Consider the following 18,118-nt stretch of genomic DNA (forward strand, 5'->3'; position numbering starts at 1 on the left):
TTTTTCAGATCAAGAAGTGCAGGCAGCCTGGGAGGCTGCAGAGCAATAGAGAGATGTGTTGTACAAAGAAAACATACACAAACAGCTCCATTGGCAATCTCACATTGATCAGGTAAGCTCAGAAACATCACAAAAATAAATTATAAAAATCCTAAGAATGAGGCAGAACAACGGAAGCCTCTTTGACACAGGAAGAAAACTTTCAGGAAACCGGAGGACAGATCTTGGTAGAGCAATAGCTCCAACTTTTCTGCGGAGCTGCACATAACACTGCCCCCCTGACACCTGCATTGTGGAGGATGCAAAATGGGGGCCAGCCTGCCAACATAGTTGATGCTGTTTCAGCCCCAAAACACACACACAAACATGAATGAAAAAAAAAAAAGCTGTGCTACAACTAGGGTTGCACAGATTTTATGAAATCTGTTCTGTCTGCGTTTTGAGGATTGTCAGGTGCCTTTCATTTTGTCATACGCTCATGGACAGAATCAGATTTCAAAATTCCCAATTTTGCAGAAATTCACATTTGCACAAATTTGCACTTGTGCTAATCCACACTTGCAAACATGTCCACATCCCCACCCCACCCCCCATGTGCATTTTCATGCTTTAGCCTTCGGGGGAAATACACATTTTGGCTGGTGATTTTTATTTTATCTATCTTTCTATGACTACATTTGCATAAATTCCAGAAAGTAAACAGCAACAACAACAACTGCTCCACAAGTCCACAGAACCCGTGCAACTTGGGAAAAGCTGGTCCATTGCAGAATCCACTACAGGTCAGATTCATAGAAATCCAAAGTCACTGTATTCCACTGCAGATTTCTCCAACAACCCCAGCTACAACTAGGGATGTTGGAGAATTCCGCCACAGGCTCCAATGTGTCTGAGAATTCCACTGGGCTCTGTGGCGGAACCGAGCACTCACCTCCGTGCCCCTCTGGAATCCATCCGGGCTGGCTCCTCTGCAAGGTGATCCTGCAGAGCTGGCCACTGGCTCCACATCACTGGCGATACAGCTGGGCGCCACTGCCGTGCCATATTGCTGTGCTCAGTCTGGACGTAAATGGTGTAGTGGGTGCCATTTGCGGCCGTAAAGCTATTAGATTGTTGGCGTCCACTACGCCATTTGTGTCCCAGTTTTTTCACGTGATAGGCTGCACAAATATCTATGTAAATATAATTTGCATAGCCTATTGCGTGAAAACAGGGACACAAATGGTGTAGTGGACATCAGTTGCATCCGGACTGAGCACAGCAATACGGCACAGCAATGGCGGTTGGCTGTATTGCCAGCGATGTGGAGATGGCCGCCGGCTCCACAGGATCATCGCAGAGCGGAGGCAGCCTGGATGGATTTCAGGGGGAGGAATGGATTGCCTCCCCACTGTGGACCCCCCCCCCAACTGGAACGGGATAAGTGATCCGCCCATCCCTAGCTACAACCCCTGCCAATATTGAGCCCTATCTATGGGAGGCTGTTGGAGAATGCCTCCTCCCCCTGCAGATGTTCAGTGAAATTTCTCTGCCCACAAATAGGATGGAGAATTTCAAGAGGCCATTTGCACACAGCTCTTGACGAGGTGCTTGACAACTGAAGTCCACCCAGATCTCCATAAGACTTGCAACACTCTCATTCATACACATACCCTGATGCAACAGCTGATCAGTCCTCCTCTTCGTTGCACTTTCAGCAAGTCTGCAAAGAGCTTTGTCCGCTCAATTATGTTGTTGCTGTATCTGCCTTCGACCAAGTCAATGGATTCTGCAACTGCTCCTGTGAAGTCAACAATTGCCTCTGCAGCACTGCCATTGTCCAAGGCTTCATAACACCCAGCCATCCTGGAGAGAACACAAAGCAAACTGAGGAAATGGCCACACACATGAGAAAAGTTTAACTACGGCTGGCCTTCTCCTACCCTTTGAGTGTTTACACACAGAAGAAGAGAAAATAGGAAGTAAGTGTGAGGCTTAGACAGGAATGAAGGTGTTCTTAGGGGCTGACTAAGTGCAGCAGCAGTTACTACCTTACCATGTAGGCCAATCCTGGCCCACCTTGGCCTATAAAGTCATGGCCTCTGGTCTGGCTTATCAGTCAGAGAGACTTGTTGATAGGATAGGGATGTCTGTCCCTGGGAAATCTGGTTCTTTTTGACTTGATGGAGTTCTGTGGAACATACGGCTCGATTTGTGTTTACAAGCTGAGGTGCAGGCTTTCCCCCAGCTCCAGGAACTTTTTTGGTACGATTTCCCACTGCAAGCTCTGCAATTTGTGCAAATTGTGGAACCTGTGGAAAACAACTGCGCAAAATGCCCGGAAAATCTGCAAACTGGCCTTGGGTGCTGCAGCGGGAACCAATACCAAGTCCAGCAGGCTGAACCTAGGAAAACCCATTGAACTCCACCCCCCCCCATACGAATTTCTCCAACATCCCTATGCTAGGAGCATCCGCATCTGACAATGGTTCCAGGTGCCTTGCCTCACCACCTCTGTGGAGCTTGACCATCGATTGTGTCTGTTTGATCTACCCTCTTGCCTCTTGCCATTCAGACCCTGAACTGTTTGCTCTGGCCTTGATTGTGCCTGTTTGGATCACACCCTTGTTTCAGCACCCCACAATCAGGATCACACATGCCTGACACACTCAGAGATTTGTTGTACCCCTATTCTCCCAACAGGAGGGTTAAAGCAGACAACCGGGTTGTGGGGGGAGTGCAGCTGTCCTGCCTAATGTCCTCCCAGTTTTAAAACACTATGTTCCTTACATGGGAGTTGATTCCATGTAAAGCTTGGGGTGTGAAGCAGCTGCATGGTCATCCTAAGGGAGAAAGACCTCCACAGGTATCTCATCTTGTCAAAGCAACAACATTTTGTTAGGGCTAGAACTAGGGATGGCTGTCGTGGGGAAGTCCACCCCTTTTTCCCCGGAGCCGTGGGCTTTTTCTTGAAATCTGAGAACTCTTCTCGGGTCCCCCCACCCCCACTCAAATCAACATTTACACAATGTGTGGCTGCAATTTGCATAATTTGCACAAATTGCAGCTGTAATAGGCTTAATTTGAGCAAATTGTGCCTGTGATTTGCACAAATCTGGGTGCAGTTTGTGCAAATGAAGCATATTACACCTGCAATTTGTGCAAGTTAAACAAATTATAGCCGGAAGTTGCACAAATTATGCAAATTGTGACTGTTATTTGTGCAAATATTGATTTAAGGGGACCCCCCCCCCGGAAAATCTGCAACCTGACCTGACTTGATCTGCATCGAGTCAGGCCACCTCATGGCTAAGTGAGCTGAAATCCAGAGGGCCAAGCTAATGAAAGCTTGGTGAACTTCATCCCCTGGACAGATTCCCTCTGCCATCCCTAGCTAGAACATTTAGCAGTATTAAGAGGGGTGTTTTATGTCATTGAAAGAACAGAAATTATGCCAACAAAAGCAGTCACATACTTTGCATAAGCTTTCTCCAGGAGCGCACACCAGAATTCATTGCGGTCCTTAGAAGAGCAGAAGAGCAGTTTGTTGTTCATGGTTGGCAGTCGGTCATCTATGACCACATCAATCCATTCTCCAAAACACCAGAAATGGAAGTGGAACATTCCTGTGTATTTCTCTGGTTGCTTTTGGTCCCAATCCTGTTCCTTAACCTTTGGAATAACCTAGAGTACCACCAAAAAACAGAACATTACCCAAAGCAGAAAACATTCATTGACTCACAGCTGAGCTTGATTATTCAATTTGTTTATTTATTTCACATGCAAAAGATAGATTACGAAAATGGTATTCTAACTGTTGAAAAGACTGTGATGGTAATGAAGGAGGTTAACATCCTTCTCAGTTAAGATAACCTTTGTATTAAGATACCTTAATCAGATGAGCGAGTTCTCCAAAGCTCTCCTCACATTAGCTGAAAAATGATATGAATTTTTCTGAAACAGGCAGAAAGACTCAGATCTAGGGTTGGACATATCTGTCCATTTTCTCCATTCCTCATTTTTTTCCATTCTCAACTTCGACTAATCCAACTATGAGAATTTTCCTCCAATCTTAACTTTGGTTCTTCCCAAATGTTGAGAACTTAAAAGAAAAAAGTTTGCATGAAAATGTACAAACTTTTCTTGTGCATTTCTATGAATATGACTGCTTTGTATGCAATTTTGCCTAATATACAAATTTTTGCAAGCAATTTTCTCATATAACTTTTGAACATTATTTTCATAAATACAGGAATTTATTTGTGTTTGCACATTTCCCTGAAATTAGGGATGTATGGAGTGTGTAAAATACATTCTGTCTGTGTTTTGCAGATTGTCAGGTGCCTTTTGTTCTGTTGTCCACCCATCGACGGAATCAGATTTTGTTTCCAAATTTGCTCAAATTCGCATTTGTGCAAATGCAGAAATCCCCCCAAAATGCATTTTCAAGCTTTATCCTATAGGGGAAATGTATGTTTTTGGTTGGGTCTTTTTTATTTTGCATATTTTTCTACAATGAAATTTGCACAAAATTCAGGAAAGTTAGAAAACAGGTCTGCAAGTCCACAGAATCCACCTGATGGGTTGGATTCATGAAAATCAGAAGTCATTTGGTTCCACTGCAGATTTCTCCAACATCCCAACCTGAAATATACACTTTTGTACATGAACAAATTCATCCCCATCCCTCCTGAGATCATTTTTCTGATAGGAAAGCATCTTTTCCTATCCCCTCACCATACTCAAAAGCCTTCCCCAGCTCCAAATACACTCCTCCCCTACCCTTCACATACCTGTCAAGTGACAGTAGGAATAGTGGGGGCACATAATGGAGAAGATCAAGGCTAATTTCTTTCTTCCATCCCTCCCTTTTCATCTCCTTGGCATGCTGGGTAACAGGTAGGGATGTTCGGATTTTGTTAAATCTATTCTGTTTGTGTTTCGCAATTGTGAGGCATTTTTTGTTCCATCATCCAGTCATTAATGGAATCAGATTTTTTTAACCAGAATTTCATTCAACTTGGCTAATTCGCATTAGTGTTAATTCACATTAGCACTAATGTCTGCCTGCACGCTTTCACAAATGCATTAATTCACATTAATTAATGTGAGTTAGCACATTTGTTTGTGTAAGTGCACTAGTGCACATCAACACTAATGCTCATTTGTGCTAATGCAAATGAATGCAAATCTCCCCCTCCCCCCAAAGTGAAAAACCGGTCTGCAAGTCCATGGAATATTCAGGACTAGGAAAAAGCCAGTCTGTTTTGGAATCCACAGGTTGGATTCATAGAAATCTGAACTTATTTGAACCCACTGTGGGTTTCTCCAACAACCCTAGTAACAGATGTTGCTATTGCAGTGGCCCTTGGGAGAACTGTGTCTCCCATATTCCTCTGGGTATTGTGCCTCAGCATGCTGAAAGCCAGTTGATGGAGAAGTAGAGGAGGAAAGGGAAACCCTCTCCTTTTCCCACAGCGTGTCATACCTTCTCCTGCTGTCCCCACCTGGTGGTAAAGAAGGGGAAGAGTGGATGAGTTTTGGAGGGTGTGAGGTTGGCAGGAAGGGCTAGAAGTTATAGGCAGGGGAAAGCCAGGAAAGCTGGGAATTCTTTTCTAGATCGGATTTTGATGCCACCTCTCTCACTTCCTTCAAATCCCTCCTCAAAACACACCTTCTCTGTGAAGCCCTTGGTACAACCGCCTAGTTCCCTTGCCCTACTATAACTAAACCTTTATCTGTGAAACCAAAATGATGCAGGTTCGTGCTCTGTGTTCCCATCCCTCCACTTTCCTCCATTTCCATCCCCTTCCTAGATACTAAGACTGGGTTTCTGCACATTCCAAAGGGAAACCTTCTAGTAGGGGGGCATGGATTCCCCACCCTCTGCTCTGGTGTGGAATCCGTGGTGGTGGGGAGGTGATCCCCCCCCCTCGGAATCCTCTGGAGCGGCTCCACTCTGCGAGGATTCTGTGGAGCTGCACCGGCTATAGGGCCACTTACCTTGCCGGCCAGAGCCATTCGTCTTCTCCATGTCGATCGCCATTTCTTTTCTTTTCTTTTTTTAAATGGCAATCGGCAAGATGTGCCCATAGACTTATATGCAAATAGAGCCGTGAATCTTGCATATAAGTCTATGTGTCCATAGGCTTATATGCAAGATTCATGGCTCTATTTTGCGTATAAGTCTATGGGCACATCCTGCCGATCACTGTTTTTTTTTTTAAAAAAAAGGAATGGCGATCAGCGTGGAGGAGGCGAATGGCTCCGGTGGAAGAAGCAGCCAAGTGTCATTCCACCTCCAATACTCCTGGAGCAGGGGTAAGTGGTGCCGATCCGCCATGGATTCCTGAGGCAGGATTCCAAAGAATCCTGCCTCATTTGAATCAGTAGTGGATTTTTCTAACATCCCTACCTTCTAGAAGCGGAGATGTGTTGACCTGCTGCAGCAAAAAGAAACAGGCAGGCCTTGTTGGTTCTTCTGGGTCAAACTAGACAAGATGCTGGTTTTCTGTGATTGGGTCTCTTGGCCCTCTAAATTTCTTTAAAAAGCAGGAAAAAGGTGGAAGGGACTGGATTAGGACTGCAGTGCTGAGAGAAGGGCAGCTAACTCTCCCTCTGGTCATGCCATTTTTCTGAAGTAAATCACTCACCCACCCAACTATTTGACCATTAGGGAAATGTGCAGATATATAATATCCTTTACTACAACTCCCATCATTGCCAGCCAGTATGGCCATGGGCAGTCCAGCACAACTGGAGGGCAACAGCTTGGGGAAGGCTACATTCTGAAGGCTCTCTGTGCACAATTGTTGCACAATTGAAATGATTCTCCTCAAAGAGATTCAAATGTGAGTGTCAAAAATTACATATCCATTGGCCATACTGTCTGGGAATGATGGGGGTTGTAGTCCAATACATCTAAAGGGCACCAGGTTAGGGAAGGCTGACTTACAGGGGGTTGTATCCAATATTAGTCAAACTTAAGTCCCATTCACTTCAATGGGTCTACTCTAAGTAGGGCTCATATTGGATGCAACCCATTGTCACTCATGGAAATACTCTTTGTTTCTCTTCCAGGATCAACAGAGCTTGAGATGCTAGGTCACATGTGATCCAACTTTGTTATGAACTAAAAGTAAAAGTCTTTCCAGAGCACTCAGCTATAGTGTCCTCAACTCCATGTCTGAATTGTGCTGAGCGTGTGTGTTCGTTGCTCAATAGCAGTATACCTTTGGCCAGAGCTTCTTCTGAAGGGCCAGGCAAGAGCAGGCAGCTACGAACCAACAGTTCCCCAGTTGTCCTTGATGCAAGTCATGGGAACTGATTCCATTTACAAACAAGTGAGGATCTTCACAGAGTTCCTTTAATAATAAAACACACACACATGCAATTACTATCACAATTTTGCCGATCTGATTAATGGCTTCCAGATTTCAAAACATTGGCCTCCTTGAACTTTGGGGAATGAGAGCCACCAATTCCTGCAGACTACTATTAAAAAGAAAGAAAACTGTTGCCTAAGGTGATTCAGAAATAAAGAATTAAGGGTGCAATCCTATGCATGCTTAGATAGTCAGAAGTCCTACAACACTTGAATAACTTTTTTATGTCTAACCATGCATAGGATTGCACCATAAGTGGCCCAATTTTTCCTCACCAACCAACTCAAAGCAAGATCCACCATAGATGGGACCCTCTTGGTGGCATTCCCAGAATTTAGCCAGTGGGTCAAAGGGAATGGTTCCAGGCAACATACGTATGGATCTTATGCATAGAATGGGCTCCCCATTCACTTTAGTGGAGGGGAGAGTTCTATACATTGCAACATGCACATTGAACAACCTCCTCAACTGAAGTGAACATGGAAGCCATTTGTGCAGGTGCTGTATGTGCACTGGACAGCACACGCATCTGTGGATTGGAGGGGAAGGCATTTAGAACCAAGGTGTAGGGACTAAAATTTCAACATACTGTTAATTTCTGTGCAACAGAAAAATCACAAATCCACCTTGGAAATAGTACAGAATTCTGATTATCTCTAGACCATTGGGACTCTTCGTCAACTTCCTTTCCTTTTGAAATGTTTTATAACTTTAGTTCTGGAATGCATGGCCCAAACATTCCAAATCAGGGTTGTTGGGTTTCTTTGAGTTCTTTTGGAGCTTGGTTTTGGAAGCCAAGCCGATCATAAGTCAAGCATGCTCAAATCTGACCAGTTCAAACTGGCCATGTATTTTATTTGCATCCCTGTGCCAGAATAACAGTGCTGAGCCACCCTCTGAATTGGAACGCTTGTCTGGATTCTCTTATCACTTTGAGCCAGAGAGTCCAAGAGGTCGATCTTGCAGACTGCCTTGCATGTGGATGTGGTTAAGGATCGCTGAGCAGAAAGGCCCAAAACAAACATGAGCATGGGATGAAGACAACAGATCAGGATGACGTCTCCTTTTTTTCCATTACAGTTGCATAAGTTTTTCAGAAAGCAGACTAGAAGCATCACAGTCCAAGAATATATTTGGCGTTCAAAATATTTAGAAGCTTACATCCCTGACTATTGCATTGAAAATACTGTCTTGATAAGTGTTTCTTGTTGTTGGACATTCCCAGAGAACAGGGCCGGCACTAGGGTAGGCATGGTTGGCCACCTAACAAGGCCCCACTCCCCAGCAGGGGCCCACTGACAAGAGCCCCCTGGAGGTGCTCCTCCTCTTCAGCATTGCACCCTGCTTGTTCATCTGCCCCTCGCTCTGGCCCAGACAACGGTGGTGGTGGGAAGGAGGAGCAGGAGATGCCACCGCCACTTCCTCACTAGCTCTCCAGCTGTCAAGCAAGCAAGTGGTAGCTATGAGGAGAAGGTAGACTCACTCATGGATGGGCCATTGAGGGTTTCTTGGGCAAAGGCCCTCAAAAAATTGGAACTGGGGCCGAAAGAGGAGACTCTCCCATAGAGAAGGGCATTCAGGTGTCTTGGTTAGGATTGCTGGGTGACAATCTTTTTGACATTAAGTTTCAGCCTCTTTTTCATAGTTTCCAGGGGATGAATTAATCTCTCTGCATTAGGGGAAGGAGTAAAGGGAACAAGCTATTCCCTGCTTGATTTGAGAGCTTTCATCTTAGCTCTGCCTCCCATGTTCACTCTGAGCCAGCAAACACAGCCACGTTCTACCATTGACCCATAAGTTCCACCCCCTAACCTAAGGAGCACCACCTCTTAGCTCCCAGGCTCCACCCCCAAGTCTCAAAGTCTGAACCTCAAGGGACTCAGGAACCTTGTGGCATGTACGTAACAGCTGCGATCCTATACAGACCTAGCTGGCCATCAGCCCTTTATGTCTGAGTAGGCATGCATAGAATTGTAGTGCAGAGTAGTAGAGCTGTAAGACATATAACCTCCATCAGCGCAAACTAATTGAATTATTATCTTTGAGTTATTCACATGCAGAATTTTCTTTTGGTGTGTGCATCACTCTCCCCTAAATCAGAGAGTAACTGACTTCGCTGATGTTCATTAAAAAGAGAAGATATACATCCTTTCAGAAGTAATAAATAATGCTACTGCCTTTTAGCCTCCCTAGAAGTATTGATGAACAATTCTGTTAAACTTTATCACCCACAACGGTGCTCATAAAAAGCAACCTATTTCTTCCTTTACTTGGCAAGAGAGAACCCTTCTATAGAACTCACAGGGATGCTCATCTTCCCTCTCAAATGGCCATAAAAATGTTAGCACCATCTGTGGAAATAAATCTGATCATTTTTATTTTATCTGAAATGAGCCTGAAGAGAGAGAGAGAGAGAGAGCGCGCGAGAGAGAGAGAGCGCAAGAGTGTACCCACATTGTTGCTGCCGCTTTTTAAATCAAACTCTTTTATTAGAATCTCTAAGTAAGATGTTCGGATTGTCTCTATATCATTGTCTGTTATTAGGGATAGGCAGATCTGTAAATTTCAGTTTCTCTCCCTTTCTTATTTTTCCAATCTTAGGTTCGATTTGTCCCAAATTTTGAAAATTTCTCCAGTCTTAAGTTCAGTTCATCCCAAACATAAAACAAAACAAACAAACAAACAAAACATTCACATGAAAATCCATGTTCTAATGCCAAGTATTTTGGGGTATTGAATGGGCAACTAAGACTTATTAGCTTTTAGAAAAGGCCTGCTCTGGACACTATCACATCCATCTCAGAACCCTAATAACAGGGATGGGGGAGAAATTCATTCCTTCGGCATGTTCATGCAACTTTACCCAATTTCGCATTTTGGGACCACTACACGAACTGAAACTCAGTTATCCTTTGAAATGTACACTTCTCTGAATTTTGTAACTTAGTCCTCCAATCAAAATTGTGCACCAAAATGCATGTACTAGGGAAAATAACTTTCAAAAATGCTTTATATAAGGAAAACCGCTTGCCAAAAAAAGTCTAGTTAGGCAGAAATGCATACCATAATGCACATATTAGGAGAAATGAGCACAAAAATGCTTCTGAATTTTCATAGCTACTGTGAGGATTGCAGCTAAGCTCAGAGGCAACAGGGAATTCTCGGGGTGGTGGTGGCAGATGACATCAGTGTCCTTGCTAATAAAAAGCTTCTGGGGCTGCGTCCATGTGAGCCCTGTTTCAACTAAAACTGAGATGGATGTAATTATTATTTCAACACCACAAGCAACCCAATCTCGGGAAGGAGTCATATAGTTTTTGAAATCCTGTTTTGCTTTTGGACATGAATCCACTGGTTTCTTTCTTACAAGAGGAGGTGGTAGAAAACAGCTTGTTAGGCTAGATTGACTTTTGACCCTGGGTGGGTGGGTGCGTGGCTGAGCGCCAGGCTCCAATCCTGTGTCCGGAAGATGACTTTCCCCATGGTACAGTTCAGTTCAGTATGGCAAACCTGTGGGGAATGGAAGGGGAGCATGTGTGCACATCCATTTTTAAAGGGCAGTTGGGTAGCCCAAGAGATATGAATGACCATCATACATAATAGCTTCCAGCTGTGCTGGCCTATTTTCAGTTCATTTTTCATCCAGGCTGTTTGTCGAGGCAACAGCAGTCAACAAAAATGACTGCAAATGTCCACCACTGTGTGCCAAACATTTTAGGGGGAACTTGGGTTTAGATGCTTTGTGATTGTCTGATGTTTCCCCACATTATAGATGTGATGTCCAGTCCAGAGAGCCCAGTAAAGACCCTTCTATGATAAGAGTCTGTTCTTTGAACATCTGATAGCTAGGAATATATCATGGCTGCTGTATTCTTTGGGAACATAAGCTTGTAAATACTTTGAATTACAGATTTGTTCTTGAACTGCATTTCTCCTAGCCTGCTTCTTTTCTTTTCTTTTTTAAATGTATGCAACAACTTACACAACTCTAATGGGAAAAAGAATGATGTCATCAGAGGTTCTTTTGGTTTGTGTCATTCTTGTATCTGTTTGTGGCATTTCTGGTCAGTTAGCCTAATTACATCCACATGGAAGGCTACAGCAGGGGTGGGCAGGAGACAGATCTCCATGTAGTCCATGTTTTGGACCAAAACTCCAAGAAGCCCCTGGTCAAGAGGGCTGGGAGTTGACATCCAAAACATCTGGAGATCTAGTTTCTGCCCATTCCTGCTCTACAGTTCTCTGCCTTCATGTTGTGTCTACCAACACTACAGTGGAAAATTAAATTCTGAAACCTTAATAGAATCAAACAAATACCATTAGTAATTTATTTATTCATTTAAGACATTTCTACCCCAGTTTTCCCCTCCAAAAAAGGAGTCACTCAAAATGGCTTACAGAACATAAAAAGCATAAAAACAAAAGCAAGTAATGAGCATACATTTACAGCAAGCTAAAAGCATCAACCCCAATGAACCCTGCCCCAAACTCAAAACCTACGGTCAATAAATAGAATGAAGTGACAGCAGAGTGAAATGCTTGTTTAAAGAGAAATGTCTCCAGTTGTTGGTAGAGCACAGAGAAAGAGGAAGATGACCTGAGACAGGGAATTCCACATATAGAGAACAGCCATTGAGAAAGCCCTGTCATGCATTGCCACCAACTGTCTCTTTGAGGGCAATGGCACACATCTAAAGGAGCAGTAGGTTCACATGGGAGGATGCTTTAAAGCCCTATAACCAGTACTCTGAATTGCACTCGGAAAGGAATGGGCAGCCAGTAGAGCTGATACATTAAAAAGGGTCACAGGGTCCTAACAGTTTGCCCCAATCAAAATTCCTTCTTGTTTTTCAGATCAGCAGATATTATACTGTTATTGTTATTGAGAGCCAGTGTGTTGAAGTGGTTAGAGTGTTGGACTGGGACTCAGGAGAGAAGAGTACCATGCAAGTCACCTTGGGTTCCTTGCAAGAGGAAAAAAGATGGGATATAAATGCAGTGATAATGATATGATAGTGATAATATTTTGGTCCATGTGGTATTCCTGCTGGAGGTTTCACCTTTCTCCAGCCCCCTCCTCTGAAACCAAGAACTGAACCCTCAGGAATGCCTGCTTCCACTTTGGGACAGCTGTACCCACTATCCCACAAGCTTCAGCCCATTTACCCTCTCTGGGTTCCACAGAAACTCAATAGGCTCAACTGGTTCTCTTAATCCACTACAGGAGAAGTAACAAGGAAATACGTATAATAAAGATAACATGAAATTAAAAAAAAAACACACACATGTGGGCATTTGCATTTTTAAAAACAAAGATTTATTGAAAACATGAAAAGTTTTAAGTTATTATTATTAATCAATGATTGTTCCTAACTTCCCTACCTACTCTACCCTCCTAAAATCCTATACACCAACCTCACTAACTAGAAGTCACTTCCATGATCCCTAAGGCCCTGTCTGACTCCCAACTGTCAGCTCACCCTTTATATAACCTCACAATCCTCTCCCATGCTCAGGCCCCTCCCACCTTTCTCTCACTCTCTGGCATACTACGAACCCCATCTTACCTGGGTTGAAGTTAACAATGAAAGCATGTTAATATAATAGGCATATGTTATAGTCCACCTTTGGTTAATTGTCGTCTTTTTTATGCTGACGTTTTTAACTTTTATGTGGCTGGCTTCTGAATGCTTTACATATTAGGCTGCTTTATTGAATTTTGTAGTTTGCTTTAACATCCCCCCCCCCCGTTTTTAATGTCATAAAGCCCTATGGGAGAAATTGCCTGTCCTGCAAGACAAGAGGTCACTCTGGGGCACCTGCTAGATATAAAGGTTGGGAAGAAGAGGCTAAGGGAGAGAGAATTCCCATGGTTCTGTGGCTGCCCAGAGGAGTTCAGCTGAAGGCAGAGGGACATGGGCACCAGTAGCCCCTCCTTTTCAAGTCTGGGACCTCAAAAAGGAACATTAAGCACAGCTGGAAGGCAGAGACTGATGGTGGCATATGGTGGCACTCCTGGACACAATTTTCCTAAATCTCGTTACCTTGTAGTAATGTTTATATTCTCCCACTTAGCACGCCATCCATCCCCTCCCCAGCATTCCAAGTAATGGATGATATTGGATTTAGGAGACTTAAATTGAAAACAAACAAAAACCCATGGTGACATGACGAGCTGATACTGAGCTGAATTTTCCTGCCTTTAAATTTGTTAAGAGTTAGGGTTCTAAAGGGAAATTTTGCTTTAAATATGGAAACAGACTCTGACGGCCAAATATTTCAAGAAGTGTCCGTAGCATGACTAGCCTACAAAACCTACATGACAATGCATGAGTACAGTCTTAAAGTTGCATCCCTCTTGCTGCTTGCTGTTCTTTCTGTAAAAGTATATGTGTGGGGCATTAAAGTCTCATACTAATTATGATCAGGATATATTTGGCTGCTTCTCAGAGAGGGGTAGCAAGTAATAAAGCAATGAAAGATTAATCTGTGAAGAAAAAACATGAGGGGCAATAGAAGGTCTAGACTGAAACTGTGGGCTGATTGTCTCCACATGTGTTTCTGTCCATGCTCAAAGATTTTCAGAGGCCGTTCTTCAGGTGCTCTTGCCACTGAAGGTGTGGTAGATACTGACCAGGTAAAGGGTCTTTCTGGCAGTGGCACCCCAACTTTGGAATGCTCTCTCCAGAAACTCTTGCCTGGCACCTGCTTTAATTTCATCTCAGCACCAAAATTCTGTCTTGTTTGTTGTTTTATCTCAGCTGTTTACTCTTCTCTTGCTTTTTATTTGTTTTACTTCCATTGGCTGCTTTTTGCGACTCTTTTAAATTGCATTGTTTTAAAACTTGTTACATTTGTTTTTAATGTAATTCTAAATTCTTTGGAAACCACCCTGGGAACCTGGTGATGTAGAAATACGTAAATCCCTGTATTGACATCTTCCATTGCATTGGCTGCAAGGGCATGGAAATACACAACATGGAGTTTGTTTTCCTACAGCATTCATTCATTCGTTTACTCCAGGGGTGAGCAACCTTTTTTCTGTGGAGAGACACATTTCATGGTAGGTAATTCAGCAGGGCCCCTTCATGGATCACTGCCTTGTTGTGGTGAAGGGGCTTGCGTAACTCAGTGAAGCCATAAGCTATGCTGTGCAGGGCCACCCAAGATGGACAGGTCAAGGTGGAGAGTTCTGACAAAATGTGGTCCACTGGAGAAGGAAATGGCAACCCACTCCAGTATTCTTGCCAAGAAAACCCCATGGAACGTATCACAAGGCTAAAAGATATGACGCCAGAAGATGAACCCCTCAGGTTGGAAGGTGTCCAATATACTACTGGGGAAGAGCAGAGGGAATTTCCAAGTAGGGCCAGAAAGAGTGAAGCGGCTGGGCCAAAGCTGAAAGGACACTCGGCTGTGGATGTGTCTGGAGGTGAAAAGAAAATCCGATGCTGTAAAGAACAATATTGTTTAGGAACCTGGAATGTCAGATCAATGAATCAAGGTAAGCTGGAGGTGGTCAAACATGAGATGGTAAGATTGGACATTGACATCTTGGGAATCAGCGAACTAAAATGGACAAGCATGGGCGAATTTAATTCAGGTGACCATTATATCTACTACTGTGGGCAAGAATCCCTTAGAAGAAATGGAGTAGCACTCATAGTCAATAAAAGGGTGGGAAAAGCAGTACTGGGGTACAATCTCAAAAATGATAGAATGATCTCAGTACGAATCCAAGGCAAGCATTCAACACCACAGTAATTCAAGTCTATGCCCCAACCACTGAGGCCGAAGAAGCTGAGGTTGATCGGTTCTATGAAGACCTACAACACCTTCTAGAACTAACACCAAAAAAAGATGTCCTCTTCATCATAGGGGATTGGAATGCTAAAGTAGGAAGTCAAGAAATCACCGGGATAACAGGCAGGCATGGCCTTGGTGTACAAAATGAAGCAGGACAAAAGCTAATAGAGTTTTGCCAAGAGAACACGCTGATCATAGCAAACACTCTTTTGCAACAGCACAAGAGGCGACTCTACACATGGACATCACCAGATGGTCAATATCAAAAATATCAGACTGATTATGTACTTTGCAGCCAAAGATGGAGAAGCTCTTTACAGTCAGTCAAAACAAGACCTGGAGCTGACTGTGGGTTAGATCATGAGCTTCTGGTTGCAAAATTTTGGCTTAAATTGAAGAACATAGGGAAAACCACTAAACCGTTCAAGTGTGACCTAAATCATATCCCTTATGAATATACAGTGGAGGTGAGGAATAGATTTAAGGGATTAGATCTGATAGACAGAGTGCCTGAGGAACTATGGATGGAGGTCGTAACATTGTTCAGGAGGCAGCAACTCAATCCATCCCAAAGAAAAAGAAATGCAAGAAAGCAAACTGGCTGTCTGATGAGGCTTTACAAGTAGCTGAGGAAAGAAGGGAAGCAAAAAGCAAGGGAAAAAGGGGAAGATATATCCAACTGAATGCAGAGTTCCAGAGAATAGCAAGGAGAGACAAGAAGGCCTCCTTAAATGAACAATGCAAAGAAATCAAGGAAAACAATAGAATGGGAAAGACTAGAGATCTTTTCAAGAAAATCGGAGATCTCAAGGGAACGTTTTGTGCAAAGAAGGGCATGATAAAGGACAAAGAAGGCAGGGACCTAACAGAAGCAGATGAGATTAAGAAGAGGTGCAAAGAATACACAGAAGAACTATACAGGAAAGATCTGAATGTCCCTGATAGCCATGATAGTGCAGTCACTGAACTTGAGCCGGACATCCTAGAGAGTGAAGTCAAGTGGGCCTTAGGAAGCATTACTAACAACAAAGCTAGAGGAGATGACAGTATTCCAGCTGAGCTATTTAAAATCCTAAAAGATGATGCTGTTAAAGTGCTGCACTCAATATGCCAACAAATCTGGAACACTCAACAGTGGCCACAGGACTGGAAAAGGTCAGTTTACATTCCAATGCCAAAGAAGGGCAATGCCAAAGAGTGTTCAAACTACCATACAATTGCGCTCATTTCACATGCCAGCAAGGTTATGCTCAAAATCCTACAAGCTAGGCTTCAGCAGTATGTGAACCGAGAACTACCGGAAGTACAAGCGGGGTTTCGAAGAGGCAGAGGAACTAGAGATCAAATTGCCAACATTCACTGCATCATGGAGAAAGCAAGAGAATTCCAGAAAAACATCTATTTCTGCTTCATTGACTACGCTAAAGCCTTTGATTGTGTGGATCACAACAAACTGTGACAAATTCTTAAAGAGATGGGAGTACCAGACCACCTTACCTGTCTCCTGAGAAACCTGTACGAGGGTCAAGAAGCAACAGTAAGAACCAGACATGGAACAACCGAGTGGTTCAAAATTGGGAAAGGAGTACGACAAGGTTGCATATTGTCGCCCTGCTTATTTTACTTATATGCAGAGTACATCATGAGAAATGCCGGGCTGGATGAATCACAGGTCGGAATTAAGATTGCTGGGAGAATTATCAACAACATCAGATACGCAGATGATACCACCCTAATGGCAGGAAGTGAAGAGGATCTAAAGAGCCTCTTGTTGAGGGTGAAAGTGGAGAGTGCAAAAGCTGGTTTGAAATGCAACATTAAAAAAACGAAGATCATGGCATCTGGCCCCGTCACTTCCTGGCATATAGAAGGGGAAGAAATGGAAGCAGTGACAGGTTTTATTTTCTTGGGCTCCAAGATCACTGCAGATGGGGACTGCAGCCATGAAAGTAAAAGACACTTGCTCCTTGGGAGGAAAGCTATGGCAAACCTAGACAGCATAGTAAGAAGCAGAGACATCACCTTGCTGACAAAGGTCCGTCTAATCAAAGCTATGGTTTTCCCAGTAGTAACGTATGGCTGTGAGAGCTGGACTATAAGGAAGGCTGAGCGCTGAAGAATCGATGCTTTTGAACTGTGGTGCTGGAGAAAACTCTTACAAGTCCCCTGGACTGCAAGGAGGTCCAATCAGTCCATCCTAAAGGAAATCAACCCTGACTGCTCATTGGAAGGACAGATACTGAAGCTGAAGCTCAAATATTTTTGCCACCTAATGCGAAGAGAAAACTCCCTGGAAAAGACGCTGATGCTGGGAAAGATTGAAGGCAAAAGGAGAAGGGGACGGCAAAGGATGAGATGGCTAGATAGCATCACTGATGCAATGAATATGCACTTGAGCACACTCCGGGAGAGAGCGGAGGACAGGAAGGTCTGGCGTGCTATGGTCCACGGGGTCACGAAGAGTCGGACATGACTTAACGACTGAACAACAATTCAGCAGGGACTACTTGTCACTGCTGTGTAAGGATGTTAGAGAAGTCTGCAATGGAATCAAATGAGTTCAGATTTCTATGAATCCAGCATCGAACTGGCTTTTTCCAAGTCACACAGATTCCACAGACTTGCGGACCACTTTTTTTACTTTCTGGAGTTTTATGCAAATTTAGTCGTAGAAAAATACGTAAAATAAAGAACACCAGACGAAAATGCACATTTCTCCCATTTGAAAAAAAGAAGAAGCAAATCTTGCAATCTGATACAGACTTGAGGCAGAATGAGCTTCGAGATGGAATGCAGAGAACTTTGGCGACTTGAGTTTTGCTGGTTCGGTTCGCACATCCCTACTTACCGTGGCTCAGCAGGGTTTGAGGCAGGAGTCCTTCCGAAATTCTTTCTGTGGGAGATGCCAGGGCTTGGGCCTGGAACTTTCTGCATGCAAAGAATGTGAT

At 43.7% G+C, this 18,118-nt stretch overlaps 1 protein-coding gene across 1 annotated transcript in view; it reads right to left on the minus strand.

Moving 5' to 3' along the window:
• Window positions 1-18,118, minus strand: part of CAPN6 (calpain 6) — a 111,046-nt gene that overhangs the window by 50,771 nt on the left and 42,157 nt on the right. The window contains exons 3-5 of the mRNA XM_084814147.1: window positions 7,212-7,343; window positions 3,455-3,663; window positions 1,653-1,845 (exon numbers count right to left, since the gene is read on the minus strand). Of these exons, the coding sequence (XP_084670273.1) occupies window positions 1,653-1,845; window positions 3,455-3,663; window positions 7,212-7,343 (534 nt within the window). The remainder of the gene's footprint in view (window positions 1-1,652; window positions 1,846-3,454; window positions 3,664-7,211; window positions 7,344-18,118) is intronic.

Source organism: Heloderma suspectum, chromosome 9 (genome assembly GCF_057233095.1).
Source record: "Heloderma suspectum isolate Gila_16-S chromosome 9, 16-S_ref, whole genome shotgun sequence".
Taxonomy (NCBI): Eukaryota; Metazoa; Chordata; class Lepidosauria; order Squamata; family Helodermatidae; genus Heloderma; species Heloderma suspectum.